This window comes from Centroberyx gerrardi, chromosome 12 (assembly GCF_048128805.1).
Source record: "Centroberyx gerrardi isolate f3 chromosome 12, fCenGer3.hap1.cur.20231027, whole genome shotgun sequence".
Taxonomy (NCBI): domain Eukaryota; kingdom Metazoa; phylum Chordata; class Actinopteri; order Beryciformes; family Berycidae; genus Centroberyx; species Centroberyx gerrardi.
In genome coordinates this window covers 1,103,671-1,118,284 of record NC_136008.1, presented here as the reverse complement: position 1 = coordinate 1,118,284, position 14,614 = coordinate 1,103,671, and the positions used below count along the sequence as shown (strand labels likewise).

The following is a 14,614-nucleotide window of genomic DNA, read 5'->3' as shown; positions in this document are numbered from 1 at the left end:
TTCCTGGTCCTCAGCTTCGACCGCTTCGCCCGCGACGATGTCATCGGGGAGGCGGTGGTGCCGCTGAAGGGCGTGGACCCGAGCACCGGCCGGGTCCACCTCAGCCAGCAGATCACCAAGAGGAACATGCAGGTGAGCGAAGGCTTTTAACCTCATATTGACCGGCGGTCCTCGGTGTTTCATGTTGTGTTTTTGTAGATGAGGGGTTGTGGGTAATTTTGGTTCTGAGACAACCGTTCCCTCCTGGACACGTCCCAGCATCAGTTCTAGTAGCTGCTGCAGTTTAGGAATGATGTTCATATCTCCAATTTAAAAATTACAGGTGATCACATCCTTAAAAATGTTGCTATTTTTAAACTATTAAAGTCTCAGGAAAGCTAATAATCCAGTCGTGTTAAATTCATAACAGCACTCTGCCGGTGGAAATGTAATTTTGGAATGAACCTTTCCTAGAAAGCTGGCTGATAAAAACGTCTCGGTCCAAACAGTATTCGGAAACGTTTCAGTTTTTTCCTCTGATGAAACAAACTTCAACTGGAACCTGACCAAAGTATTTGAAATACTAACGGACGGAGAGAAATAAAAAGCTGTTTGTTCTCCATGAGTCTCTCCAGCTCCGACTTTCTCTGTTGCAGGTTTCCCACAGCGCAGCACGTTTATAGAACTAATATTATATATATAATATATATAGAATATTTCCCCTCTTAGTAAAAGAGTAACGCACTTCGAACAGCTTTTCACTAGGAGGCAGGAGCCACGGCCGGCGCTTCCCACAATGCACCTGTTTAGCACTGCAAGCTAAATAGAGGAGATGGGGGGTAAAGAAATGTTTTGCTAACATTAATTATACTAACATTACTAACAACACAAAATACTAACATTAATTATCAAAATTTTAGGCCTTAAAAAGTATTAAAATATCTTAAAAGTGAAGGCAGAGAGCGGTGACGCCAAATCAGACTGCAGGTTTCACAAAGCCAAATTGAAGACTTTTTAAGAACTTTTTAATGCTGCCTGGAATTAAATTTAAGACTAATTTAAAAACCAAAATAAAGACACAAATCTGTCAAAACCTGAGCTGAGGAAAACTGTGAACCAAAATTACTAGTTAAGGGACATGAAGTGCAACTGTGTTTAGTAAAGCAGACGATGCAGATTGTTCTGCTAACCTGTTCTGGATTAAGAGCAGACAAAGAAACCTGTCACATGGTGAAACATGACACTTAACAACTGGATGTAAAGCTCCACATCATGTAAACCAGACCTCCCCTCTCCTCTGTGATGATAAAGGAGTTGGATGTGTATCTAAACATGGTGAAAGCATCAAAACTAAATCCACACAATCCATATTAGAAAAGCGAGCCTCTAAACGAGCCGTTTGGACTTCCGTAACTTTGCGGCGTCACAAAGGTTCGCTCATTATCATTTCTGTAAGAAATAATAGACTAACAAAGTGTTTTTTTCAAAGCGGTCGAGCGGTCGTCGTCGTTTATTACCGGAGAGTTTTCCCTACCTGTAGCCGCCGGGCCGCGGCGTCTCACGTTTCGCTCTCGAAACGGTTAGCCGATCGGAACGGAGGGTCGTGAATATTAATGAGCCTTAAAGACACGGAGACAGAAACGGCCTGTTCTTGGTAAGGCTCAGAGAGATGCTGGAAAATGAACGTGGAGAAATGGATTGAGAGTGTTTTTGGTTCATGACACCACACACACAGCTTTGAATGGACAGAAAGACACTAAATAAAACTCTGGACAGAGAATATGGAGCTTTAACTGATCGTGGGACGTCCAGCACAGTCTGCGGCCCAGGACCTTTGTCAAATGTCATCCCTCTGTCTCTCTCCCAGTCTTTCCTGTCTCTCTCTACTTACAACTGTCTAGAAAAATGGCAAAAAAAATAAATGAATAAATAAAAACCTGCGACGGTGTTCTCTGTTCTCACGTTCTTGAGAAGTTCGTCCTCCGAGGACCGAGCAGAGAAAACTGCTTGGAAAAAAAATAAAAAAATAAAAAATGTACCTGCCCAGAAAAAAATTCCCGTCCAAAATACTTGATATACTTTTCTATATTTTTCATAGAAATGTTTTCAGAGAACTGTCTCTCCCCACTGTCAACTATCAAATAAAGGCAAAAATCAGTGACTGACTCAGTGAATCTTCTGTCACTTTCTGTGTGTGTGTGTGTGTGTGTGTGTGTGTGTGTGTGTGTGTGTGTGTGTGCAGTGTGAGAGTCGCGGGGAGCTGCTGGTGTCTCTGTCCTACCAGCCGGTGTCTCACCGCCTCAGCGTGGTCGTCCTGAAGGCCAGACACCTGCCCAAGATGGACATCACCGGCCTGTCGGCAAGTGAGTAGAGAGACTCTGAACACGACCGGAGAGTCCCGGTGTGTTCGTGGTGAATACGAGAAGAGCTGTGTGAAAACTCACAGTAGGCTTGGGTGATGTAGAAATATTGCAATATTTTGTGAATATCGCAATATTTCCCGTGTTATCGAATATATAATAATATGCACTCGGTAGTAACTAGGGCTAGACTGATATCTGGTCTGATATTAAACTGGGATCTGCTCCAGTCTCATATGATGATATGCAGTTTGACTGATTAAAGATTTCTTGTAGAATTGATCAATTAGTCCTTAACCTTTGATCAGATTCCACACAAATATGTGTTATTATGTTATTGTTATTATTATTATTATTTCAATGTACAAAATCTCTGCCATCACCAGCTTCATTCTGAAAACTTAAACCTATATCAGCCTTCAGACCCACATCAGTTGACTGTTTGCTCCCTCGTGCTCCTCTCCTCTCCAGATCCGTACGTGAAGGTGAACGTCTTCTACGGCCGCAAGCGCATCGCCAAGAAGAAGACCCACGTGAAGAAGTGCACGCTCAACCCGGTGTTCAACGAGTCCTTCATCTACGACGTCCCGCCCGAGCTGCTGCCCGAGATCGGCGTGGAGTTCCTGGTCGTCGACTTCGACCGGACCACCAAGAACGAGGTGCTGGGCCGCCTGCCGCTCGGCCTGCACAGCCCCTCCCCCTCCGGCTCCGCCCACTGGAGGGAGGTGTGCGAAAACCCCCGCCGGCAGATCTCCAAGTGGCACAACCTGAGCGAGTACTAAGAGTCTGTGTCGCACCGCCGAGCCAGAAAAACAACACCGCCGCTGGGACTCAAACAGCGGACGCCACTGGGAAAACAATGACTCAGTATACAGCACATTTACAACACACACACACACACACACACACACACACACACACACACATACAAACACATACTGATCATGGTATACTCTCTCTCTTTCTCTGTCTCTATTCTCTCTCTACCACGGCTACATTCACAAAACTACTACAAACGCAACTAAATGGAACCAGATAAAAGAAAAAAAGCTGTTTTTAAAACCAAAATGTAACCATGAATCCATCTAAGACTGTTAACTTGTCTCCTCTGGCTGTGTCGGTGTGTGTAGACGGGGGAAGGAATGCTCAAAAATGTAAGAAAAAAAAAAAAAAAAAAAAATGAAGAAAAAAAACAAACAATTCCCCTCTTGCTGTTGTTGTCATGCAGTTCATCGCATGTCTGTCTGAAGAAAAAACAAAACTCTTAAGAAATGAAGAGTTGAGAACTGCTGACATCACTCTGACATCACTCTGACATCACTCTGATTGACAGGAAGAAAATAGACCTGTTTCAGCTGTGAAAAAAAATACAATACCTGATATATGAAAATTGTAACAGTTAACACCGAATATAACAAAACGATCCAGTTTTAACTTAAAATAACGCTGAATATATCAAAAATAATAACAGTTTTACTATTCAATAGGACCAAATAGGACTGCTAGAAACTCCAGGTCTTCATATTAACACGATGAGACAATTTCAATGTTTTGGGGAAATAGGTGTTAGCTGGCAGCATGCTCTCCGTCTGCAGCGATGCTTTATAAAGAAGAAAACGTCAATTCACTGCTAACAAGATTCAGTTTCATGAGGAAACCGTGACAGGAAGTGAGACGACGCCCCGCTCCTGCTACTTTACTGGACCACGTGGATTTAATGCATTTACAAGACGACTGTGTATGACTTATTTCATGGTGTTGATATCCGAGTGCATTTGAAATTGTGTGTAAAGACGGTAAATAACGTCAGCATCACCCGGCTGAAGACTAGCCGCTCATGAAACCGCCTGCTAGTCGGCGCCGGACTGAGAGACGATGATGATGTAATATACTTTGTTTTTAACATGACCGCGTTCCTCTAATATTTAATTTACGACGTCCCGAAGACTTTCCTTCTTTTCTTCTGTGTGTTGTTTTGTATATTCTCATTCTATTCATGACCAAATTTGTAATCTAATTTGCACTGATTTGTAATAGGATTTTCCCCTTTGTAGAATGTATTCCTGCAGAAGTTACAGAGCCGAGTTCGGTTGAGTGTTTTCGTTCAGGAAGAGTGTTTTTATGGTTTTGGCACGGTGATGATTTCCCAGCAGGCTGCAGGTGAAGCGAGGCTGAAGCGAGGCACGTTAGCACGTTAGCTAGACATGCTAGCATTTGTTCTGTTTGTCACGCAGCCGACGAGCGTAACTTCACCATGCTAATTTACTCTAAACGCTACAGAAGGCTGCTAAATAAACCTTTTTCACCAACATGGCTGACGTTCTTCCTCTTCGTCTCGGCAGGTTATTGATCGGTTCTCTCCATCGCCGGCAATTTTAAGAAGCCGGCTTTCTGTCTGTGACACTGATTTAAAACACAGTCCAGCTGTTGTCACTGACAGATGTTTCTGTTTCTGTTGTCAGACGACTGAGAGACTAGAAAACAGTGATTTGATCCAGTGTCACACAATGCTAACACCAGAACTTACCGCTAGCCGGCCTGGTTAGCTAGTTAGCGTGTTGTGGCCGTCGATCAGAGTTGTCTAAGACGAAGTGGAAGTACGTCGGCCATGTTTGTGAAAAGCGTCTGTGAGCTCGCTGTCGATTCTCTCCCCGCTGAAACTGCTTTCTACTCTCAAATGCAAAACTCCTGCAGACTGACGGTGACAGGCTGCCTGCGCCAAACATCTCTTTCTTATTCTTTCCAGTTAATACGTACCAGTTAACCGTAGAGTTTAATGTCTCATCACACAGTGTCACATCTGTTTATCAGCCTTCTTCCAGCATTGTTCACTAAATCTGCTGACATTTTGACAGCTACTGGGATAAAAACTCAGAAGATTTACATTAAAACAGCAACAGACAGCTTCCCTGTGGTTGTGTGTGTGGAGACAAACAGCTGAAACTGCTGCATCACTGTTTTTTTTTTTTTTTAAAGTGTCACCCTCCTTGGATTTGTCTTGTCTCCACTCATCTGACATTTTTAAAAGGTTCATCAGCACACATGGACAGTGGATCTGAACGGAGACCTTGTTCAGGAGGTTCAGTTACATCAAGATGCAGAGGAAGATGTGAACCACTAGAGGGAGCAGCGATCTGTGAGTCTCTCTTAATGTGAGGGTTTCTCTACACTGTTATCACCCTGGAGCGGAGAGAAGAAGTGCTGCAGCGTAGACGGACTTCAACTCCTGTCTGCTCCGCCTTTTAAAATGTGAAGTTTGATTCCCCGGACCAGCTGGGAAAACCCGGACAGGAGAGTGAAAGAGAAACCCTCCCTCCTCCATCACCGCTGTCCCTGAGCTGGGAATGTGTGAAACTGTACATACTGTATGTAACTGTCCAGGCCGCTGCGTGGGTAGGAAGATGTCGGTCCCCTCGCCTCAGTAAAGCCCCGCTCACACCCAGAACGACAACTAGAGTAAAGTTATTAACAGTGAAGATGACTATAAAAAGATTGAAATCCTGTCTGTGTTCCCACTGCAGCTCAAAATAAAAACTCTAACTGGAACTATATTTTTGGTTTGATCTCACAGCGGTTTCTTTGTGGATGCACAGGCAACGATAAAACATTTTAAACCAATTAAATGCTTCGTCCGCTGAGGAATAATAAAACAATATTGGTGTGAGTGTGAATGCTCCATCAACAAGGCATCCTTACACTTTATTATCTTTACAGCTGTCCCTCTAGATGTGACTGGGCCTTTAAAGCGGTTAAAACAATCTGTGTCAAAACACAAAGCGTGTCCAGATCCAGATTTAACCAGCAGTTCTCAACCGGTTCGAAACACGCAGATGATGGTTTTTATTTTCCATTTCCAGACTGCATTACTTCTTTAATCATTGGAAAGAAAAAAAAGCCCGGAGGCATCAAAATACTCTCTATGAAGAAGAAAGCAGTTAGTACAAACATGCTGCTGAGTTTTAACACATTAGAAATTTCAGATTCTGGAAGTCGTGTTGCGACCCGCTGGTTGAGATCCGGTGGTACACCAGGATGTCCCGCAGGTCCTGGAAAAGTCTGAAAAACACCTTGAATTTCATAATTATTTAAATTGAAGGCTCCAAAACACCTCAGATGCTGTTAAATTTCAGCCTTAAATTCAGTTTTAAAGGTCTGAAGAAATTGCAGTTTCTTCCCAAGAGCCATCATGCTGTAGTCCCACAGTCTGAGAGGAGTACATGTTTTATTATCTTCTATTTCATCCCAACTGGCATTAACACGGTGTTAAGATCCGGTGAGCCCGGCAGACATCCTGGTGTGTTTCACTGCCATCGCCTCCTTCCCCTTCAGCCCGGCTCCGCTCACTCTTCGGTTGCCATGTGGGAGGAAAAAGCTGTAAAATAGTCCTGACTGTAGATGTGTACAGATGAAGGTGTTGTCTGCTGTCCATGGAGCTTCTGTGTGTGTGTGTGTGTGTGTGTGTGTGTGTGTGTGAGCGCCCCCTGCTGTAGACCTGGATGCTAACCTGTGTGTTGGGTTCCTTAACACTCATTGGACGTGCAAAATAAACGAGTTAGCCATGGCTGCTCCGTCTGACGCTTCGTTTATCTCTCGGTCTCTCTTTCCATGTCTGTGTATTTCTATCAATCTCTCTATCTGCCTCTGTCTCTTTCCCTCTCTCTCTCCCTTTCTCTTTCTTTCTCCCCTCTCTCTCTTCCTGTATTTCTCTCTCTCCTTCTCTTTCCCTCTCTACCTTTCTCCCTGTATTTCATTCTATCTCTCTCTCTCTTTTCTCTTTGGGTCCATGTCTCTTTTTCTCTCTCACACTCAATTTCTCTCTATTATTATTATTATTCCCTGTTTAATTACACAGCTCCCTCTGGTGGCCATATGAGCTGTGGGCTCAAAGCAGCAAACACACACACACACACACATACAGACAAAATAAAATGCCACTTGAATTGGACTTCCTGCGGTCCTAGTCCTTTCTCTTTTGTTCTTTTTGTCGCTGTAGCTCAGCACAAACTTACTGAACTCTTCGGTTTTCCGTCTGACTGTCCCATCCGCTACACCTGTGGTTCTCAAAATGGGGTGCAGGGACCCCCCAGAGGTCCTTGAGTGGTTCCAGGGCTTATTCAAAGACATTTCAAAGGCTTCGGCTAGCTCTCTACTCTGAATCTGTTTTCATATCTGAGGCTTTTTCAGTCCTCTGCTGAATGGCAGATACACCTAAGCTGGAAAAATTGAAGTAGTCCCTTCTTAATATTATTAGATTAATATCCTTTCTGTATACAGAGTTATGTAGGGAACCAGAAACCTTCTCAATACACATATCAAGGAAATGTACTTTCTTCACATCTAATTCCACTGTGAACTTTGTTGGATCGTTTTCATTAAGCAGCCTCTAACACTCATGCAGTTCATCAGCATGTGGATCCAAACAAGTAAATAAAAGAACATGAGTGCACATTGCAAGGACAGTGTGTGGGAGTTTCTTCATTCTTGGACTCTCTTCCATAACGAAACGTGTTTTCATTCAGTAAAGAACAGCATCAGAAACAGTAGTTTGAGGACCCACAGAGTCCTAACCCTGAACACCCAGGCCTGAACACGACCACAGAGACCTGGGGCCAGCTGCATAAAGATAGACCTGGTCTGAGACTTAAATGTGACTTTAAGTCAAACTTGCTATAGACATTTATATTTACCTGTTCCTACTACTTGTTGGTTGTTGTAGATCTCTAATGAGTTGTTTCTGTCTCTAAAGGCTCGCTCTCTTCTTCAGACTCTTCCCAAAAACCAAAGATTTGGCATCTTGTATGAAACAGCTTCAGTATTTAAACGTCCCACTCTGACAGGCCGACTCGTTGCCATAACAACAAAGTTCTTAACTCAAGATTAGCCGAGGGGGAGGGGCTAACATTCCTACCTCAAAATAAGTCAGTTGTAATATTTAAGTAACAGACAGTCTTTTTTTTTATTACAAGATTTATTTATTGACAACGCACTCAACAAGTTCACTTGTCATTTTTTATACAGTGTAAAATACAATAACAGAAGAAGAAAAGAAAATAAACAAAAATAAATACACCCTCCCCCCCACCCCGTCCCGAGAATGGTACAATGATCAACATCATTCGCAACATCAAGTCCTTTAAGGATATGTTAAGGAGAAAAATAAAATAGCAGGTCCACTAAGTGAATAAATATGGTATCAATTAAGGGGATTTATTGAAGGGAGAGAGTCCAGAAAGGAGTTATATATGTTTTATATTGCAGGTGATCTTCTCTGGAGTGCAATACGACGAAAGTTCATTCAGCCAGTGCTTTTGTGATGGTGAGTTTTCTGATTTCCAGTTTATAAGAATATTGTTTTTCCCAGCCGTGCCAGCAAGTAACACAAAATACTTCTTATGGTGAGTTACTTTAAGCATATCGACATCTCCCAATAGCCAAATCCTGGGGTCACGTGGTATTTCGGACTCTATGATATCTGAAACAGTGGCTATAACGAACTTCCAAAAATCTTCCAGGTAAGGGCAACACAGAGCAGATGAAACAGATCGCCTTCAGCTGTCTTACACCTCCGGCACATGGCAGATATATTCCCATCACTCTTGTGTAGCCTGTGTGGGGTGAAATAGGTTCTGTGAAAAATATTGAATTGCATTTGCCTATGTTTTGTGGAGACTAAAACTGTCTGAGATCTTTCCAAGATATTTTGCCAAAGGGCGTCATCATAGTCTGTCTCCCACTTGTGTTTAATAGACAGCCTGTCGTAAATTGGTAGGTTACTATTAAAGACACCATGAAATGGCATCTTTACTTCCTGTATTTGATGCATTTCCTGTTGAAACAGGATGTCGGGGCGGGACATAATGCAGTGAGGGATCAATCAAAAGTCTAAACCAATGGAATATCAGTCAGGGAGAGAAAGGCAATTTTATTTGATGGGAGGGGTGCAGAGGGGCGGAATTGTTCAAAAATCTGATGGTTTTATTGGTTAGAAGTTTATTTACACCTACTAGAGCAGCATGAAGTCACCATGAAAGATACTCTGTTTTCCAGGAAGTAAAAGTAATGGGAGTTCATTTCATGGGGACTTTAAGGATGTTATATATGGAGGATATCAGCCCCCTAGTGGAGGAGACTAGTAACAGACAGTCTTAATTAGACTATTCCAACCTGAGAATCTAAGACCAGTCTAAGGCTTAGACTAGTCTTAAACTAGCTTTATGCAACCTCTCTACGCTGTCTATAGTTTCATGTCTGAGCGCTGATTGTTGACCTCCGTGTATCATTCACTAATCGTGTAAAACCAGGGGAAATGAGCCACCCAGTCACATGAATCTTTGTCTGAAACACACAACACCCTTCCCTTCATGATGAGGGTTAGCTGGCCTTTTCCTCGTCTCGTCGCCCCGGGCTGCAGAGCTGCTGATGCTGTAATGCTTTCAGCTGCTGGGAAAGAGACGCGTTCACACAGCAGCTGAGACTTGAGCAGCGTTTGGTAAGGTGTGGCTCTCACCAGGTAGCCTGAGGCCAAATTTGACTTTGACAGTTTTTAATCATTATAATGGACAGCAAAGATCAAGCAAAAATCACCAGGAATTTATTTGTTGGAGAAAAAACCACACATCAGGAAGCATCAGGACAAAAATTTCCTGTGAGCTGATAGTTTGGTGACTTGCTTCTGTTTGTTAGCAGTTTGCTCTCGACATCAAATTGAGTCGATGAAGCCTTTACAGCTTCTCGGCTCCAAAACAGGGATGTAATGGTTATTTACCAGCAGGCTATGGTCAAAGTTTAATTCATCAAACCCGGCTGACAGCCTGTGGTGCATTATATGGGAGTGAAAAATATATGGTTTCATATATGGTAGTCTGTCCTCTCACGTCAATCAGGGAGACTCTGGAAATGAGTGAATACCGTAAAACTTCAATTAAACGGCGAGTCCCTTTTACTGGCCGGGTGTGGCTGCACGTTCTGACAAATAAAGGCCGGTCTCAATTAGAAGCCGGTTGCCATTGACGCTGAGAAGCAGTTTAATTTTTTTTTACTTGCATTCAAACGTCAGTCACATTTACTGATCGCCATGGCGGCATAGGTAGGTAGGCTACCGGTATTTTGATTCTCTCTCTCTCTCTCTCTCTCTCTCTCTCTCTCTCTCTCTCTCTCTCTCTCTCTCTCTCTCTCTAGCATGAAGAGAAGACTTGAGACTTGACTTGACTTGGGTTCTGGTGACTTGGGACTTGACTCTGACTCTGACCTGATTCATTGACTCCACTTCTGCTGCTTCCTCCTTCACTCACACATCTCTCTCTCTCTCTCTCTCTCTCTCTCTGCATGAGGTTGGCCTAGATGCGCTGTCTCTCGGAGCGAGATCAAATGAATGATTCGTAACTGATATGTTATTCAATAGCCTAATTTTTATACAAGTAATATTCATACTGGTTTAAATAAACAATTTGATAGTATTTCCCATCTTTGCTGAGCAAGAGTTTTGTGCGAAAGGAATTAAAGGCCTGTCCCAAATATAGGCCGGTTGAGTTCAGTGTTTGAAGCAAATAAAAGCCCGGGCTATTAATTGAAGTTTTACGGTATGAAAAATTATTTATTTAAAGAGATTTGGCAGGACCCCCGATGCTGGACCGTGGTTGAAGTCAGAGGGACTTCTCGGGACAGGGACGCCTGCCCCCCCGGGGGTCACACACTGGGGGGGTGGAGGGGCGAAGGCCTTAACGACAAGATACTGTGAACAGCAAGAGGTTTGCTTCTAAGCTGAGTGGACTGATTGGATGCAGCTGGACAGTGATTGAAAACCGGAGCACTGGGTGAGTCTCCCTGCTAGATCTTATGTTACCGCTCACATTAATGGCGAACAGGGACTGACGCTGCGTTATGCTGTTAGAAGTTCAGAGGAAGACGCAAAAATAACGAGTGGGGAATTTTCTGTTGTCTTTGGGACTAGTTTGAAGCATGATGACAGCACACAGCTGGTTTGGTAATAAGATCTCGTCAGTCATCAGTAACTGCTCCACTTATCCACAGAAAGTTAGTGGATATAGGCAGAAATCATACCAACCCTCTTACATTGGCTTCCAGTCAATTTTAGGATTGATTTCAAAATTGTATTGAAAACTTTCAAAGCTATAAATGGCCTGGCTCCAGCAAGCTGATCTCCTTATGTGCAGAAGCATCTGAGATCAGCAGACACAACTCTGACTTTTCTAAATGCTGATTAAAGACTAAAGATGATGAAGCCTTTGCAGTCAGGGAACCGAAACCTGAAGAAATACATTCATCGAATTCTGTATCTTCTTTCAAGATCCAAAAGAAACTCACTTTTATCATCTTGTTTTCAATTAACACCTTGTTTCCTTTTCAAATTCATAGATATCATTTGTCCATATTTGCTGCTTCTTCTAGTCTCCTTAACTGGAACCCAAAAACCCACCAATCTCAATTCCTTTCAATGCTAAATCCCCTCAACCATAAATTCAATTTGAAGTCCCCTCAAACTAAAGCCCTCTCAACCAGGAGTTCATGCAATCCTAAGTCTTTTAATTTAAACCCCAGGTCACCTCAACCCTAAATCCTATCAACCTTAAATTATTTTCCAACCCTATGTCCTCTCAAACCTAGGTCCCCTTAACCCTAAGTCCCTTCAACTCCAAATCCCCTCAACCCTAATTCCCTTCAACACTCAAACTAAAGTCCGCTTAACCCTAAATCCTCTCAACCATAAGTCCATGCAACCCTAAATCCTTTAAAGTCCCCTCAAACCTAACTTAGGTTGAATGGAGGGTAATTACGCAGACTCAGATCTACATAGCTTTATCAACAGATGACTATGGTCCAATTGATTCACTAAACAAGTGCACTGAACAAATCAATGACTGGATGTGCCACAACTTTCTGCAACTAAATAAAGATAAAACTTAAATAATTGTTTTTGGTGTCAAAGAGGAGAGACTTAATCACTGCTCACCTTGAATCCTTCTCACTGGAGACTAAAAACCAAATACAAACACTATAATTGACAATTACAAAATCTGCCTACTATCACCTTAAAAATATCACAAGAATTAAAGAATTCATGTCCAAGCAGGACCTTGAAAAACTTGTTCATGCATTTATTTTTAGTAGGCTTGACTGCTGTAACAGTGTCTTTACAGTCTCTCTAAAAAAGCTCTGAGAGAACTGCAGCTCATCCAGAATGCTGCTGCCAGGGTTCAGACCAGGACTAAGAACATGGACCGCATCAGACCAGGACTAAGAACATGGACCGCATCAGACCAGTGCTGAGATCACTGCACTGGCTTCCTGTGTGCCAAAGAATTGAGTTTAAAATCCTGTTGCATGTTTATAAAGCACTAAACGGTTTAGGACCAAAACACATTTCTGATCTCCTTCAGACCCCTCAGGTCTTCAGGTGCTGGTCTGCTTCCTGTCCCGGGGTCAGAACAGAGCATGGAGGAGCAGCTTTTAGTCTTTCTGCTCCTCAGGCCTGGAACAAACTTCCAGAACATCTGAGGTCCGCCTCCACTTTACAATCTTTTAAATCAGGGCTTAAAACTCTTCTGTTCGCCAGGGCTTTTTAAGAAATTTAGGAGAATGCTTATCTGCACTGGAATATTTATAATTTATAATTTTTGGTTTACCTTTTATGTCTTTATCATTTTTTATCTTTTATATCTTTTTGCATGTCTTTTTAAATGTGATTTCAATGCACTCTGTATTTGTCTTTTATTTATGTAAAGCACTTTGAATTGCCGATGTGGATGAATTCTGCTGTATAAATAAACTTGCCTTGCCTTGCCGAAGTCCTCTCAACCCTAAGTTCCCTCAAACTAAAGTCCCCTTAACACCAAGTTCCTTCAAATCCAAGTTTTATCAACCCTAAGTCCCATCAGCCCTTGTTCCCCTCAACCCTAACTCTTCTCAACTCCAAGTCCTCTCAACCCTAAATCCAATCAACTGTAAAGCCTTTCAACCCTAAGTCCCCTTAAGTCCTCTCAACCCTGAATCTGATCAACCCAACGTGATAAAATTTGGTGAAATGAGAACAAAGTTTGATATGCCGATCACGCGTTGGCCAACGGTTACGTTTAGGCAACTAAAACAACTCTGGCTGAGGTCAGGGAAAGGCTTTGGTCGTGGTTAAATAAGAAAAACTTAAGCTAGAAATAAAAACTTTGTGCACAGAGAACATATTTAGATTTTAAGACTTTGTGCTTATTTCACGAAACTGCAGGAGATCAGGCTGGGTCAACGATAAATCCTTTCAACCCTAAGTACCCAGAAAACCATAAAACTCAACTATATTTTAGCTGACTGTGTTTTGGTGAAACACAGATATAATCTAATAAAATCATGGTTCCCTCCTCTTTCCTCGAGGAAAGGTAGGGACGTTGTGTCTTGCTCAAGGACTCAAGATGCTTCCTGACCCCTGGTCCTCCAGCTGATGGACTTTAACTCTGAAGACTAAACCTCCCTGCTGCCCTACAGTAGCTTGTATTCATTTGATTTTAATGTGCACCAAGTTAAAGGTCTTCCATAAACAGCATCCTAAAAATGAATAACACTTTATTTGTATTGTCCAATATTGATACTCAACTATCAGGTGACAAAAGGTAGATGTTCAACAAAGAGCCTCTTGCCCATTTGCTGCCTCTCTACAGACGATGTAACCCCAAACCTGAGTTTAGCCTAACCCTAACCCGAAGACTAACCCTAGTCCAGACACTGAATATCTACAGACTGCTTTTCACGCAATTATGAGAATCACTTGGAACTCAGTAGACTTCTCAGTGACATTATAGTGAGATGGACATTGGACAATCCAAATAAAGTGGGACCTTTTATTTTATATTGTTGTGCTTATAAGGTAATAAATAGGACATTGAATCTGTACGAGTGATGAAGTGTTGTGATTTAGCTTTTTTGGTGAACCCACTTTCTCTCAACCTGCCTCGTCTACTTCTACTGCATTTAGTGATTTCCTACGTTTCCCAGAATGCCTTTCGACAACCTCCAGAGAAGGGGCATCGACTTGTTGTATCCAGGTGGGCTTTAAGTGCAGAGAGAGAGAGAGAGAGAGAGAGAGAGAGAGAGAGAGAGAGAGAGAGAGAGAGAGAGAGAGAGAGAGAGAGAGAGAGAGAGAGAGAGAGAGAGAGAGAGAGAGAGAGAGAGAGAGAGAGAGAGAGAGAGAGAGAGAGAGAGAGAGAGAGAGAGAGAGAGAGAGAGAGAGAGAGAGAGAGAGAGAGAGAGAAAAGAGTTTTTCCAGTGGTAAA

At 42.6% G+C, this 14,614-nt stretch overlaps 1 protein-coding gene across 1 annotated transcript in view; it reads left to right on the top strand.

The window, feature by feature from the left end:
* The window catches only part of syt11b (synaptotagmin XIb), a 9,799-nt gene extending 5,419 nt beyond the window's left edge, over positions 1-4,380 (top strand). The window contains exons 2-4 of the mRNA XM_071903747.2: positions 1-132; positions 2,222-2,342; positions 2,811-4,380. The exon at positions 1-132 is cut by the window's left edge and continues 815 nt beyond it. Coding sequence (XP_071759848.2) covers positions 1-132; positions 2,222-2,342; positions 2,811-3,121 — 564 coding nt within the window. The 3' untranslated portion in view covers positions 3,122-4,380. The remainder of the gene's footprint in view (positions 133-2,221; positions 2,343-2,810) is intronic.
* The last annotated feature ends 10,234 nt before the right edge of the window (positions 4,381-14,614 follow it).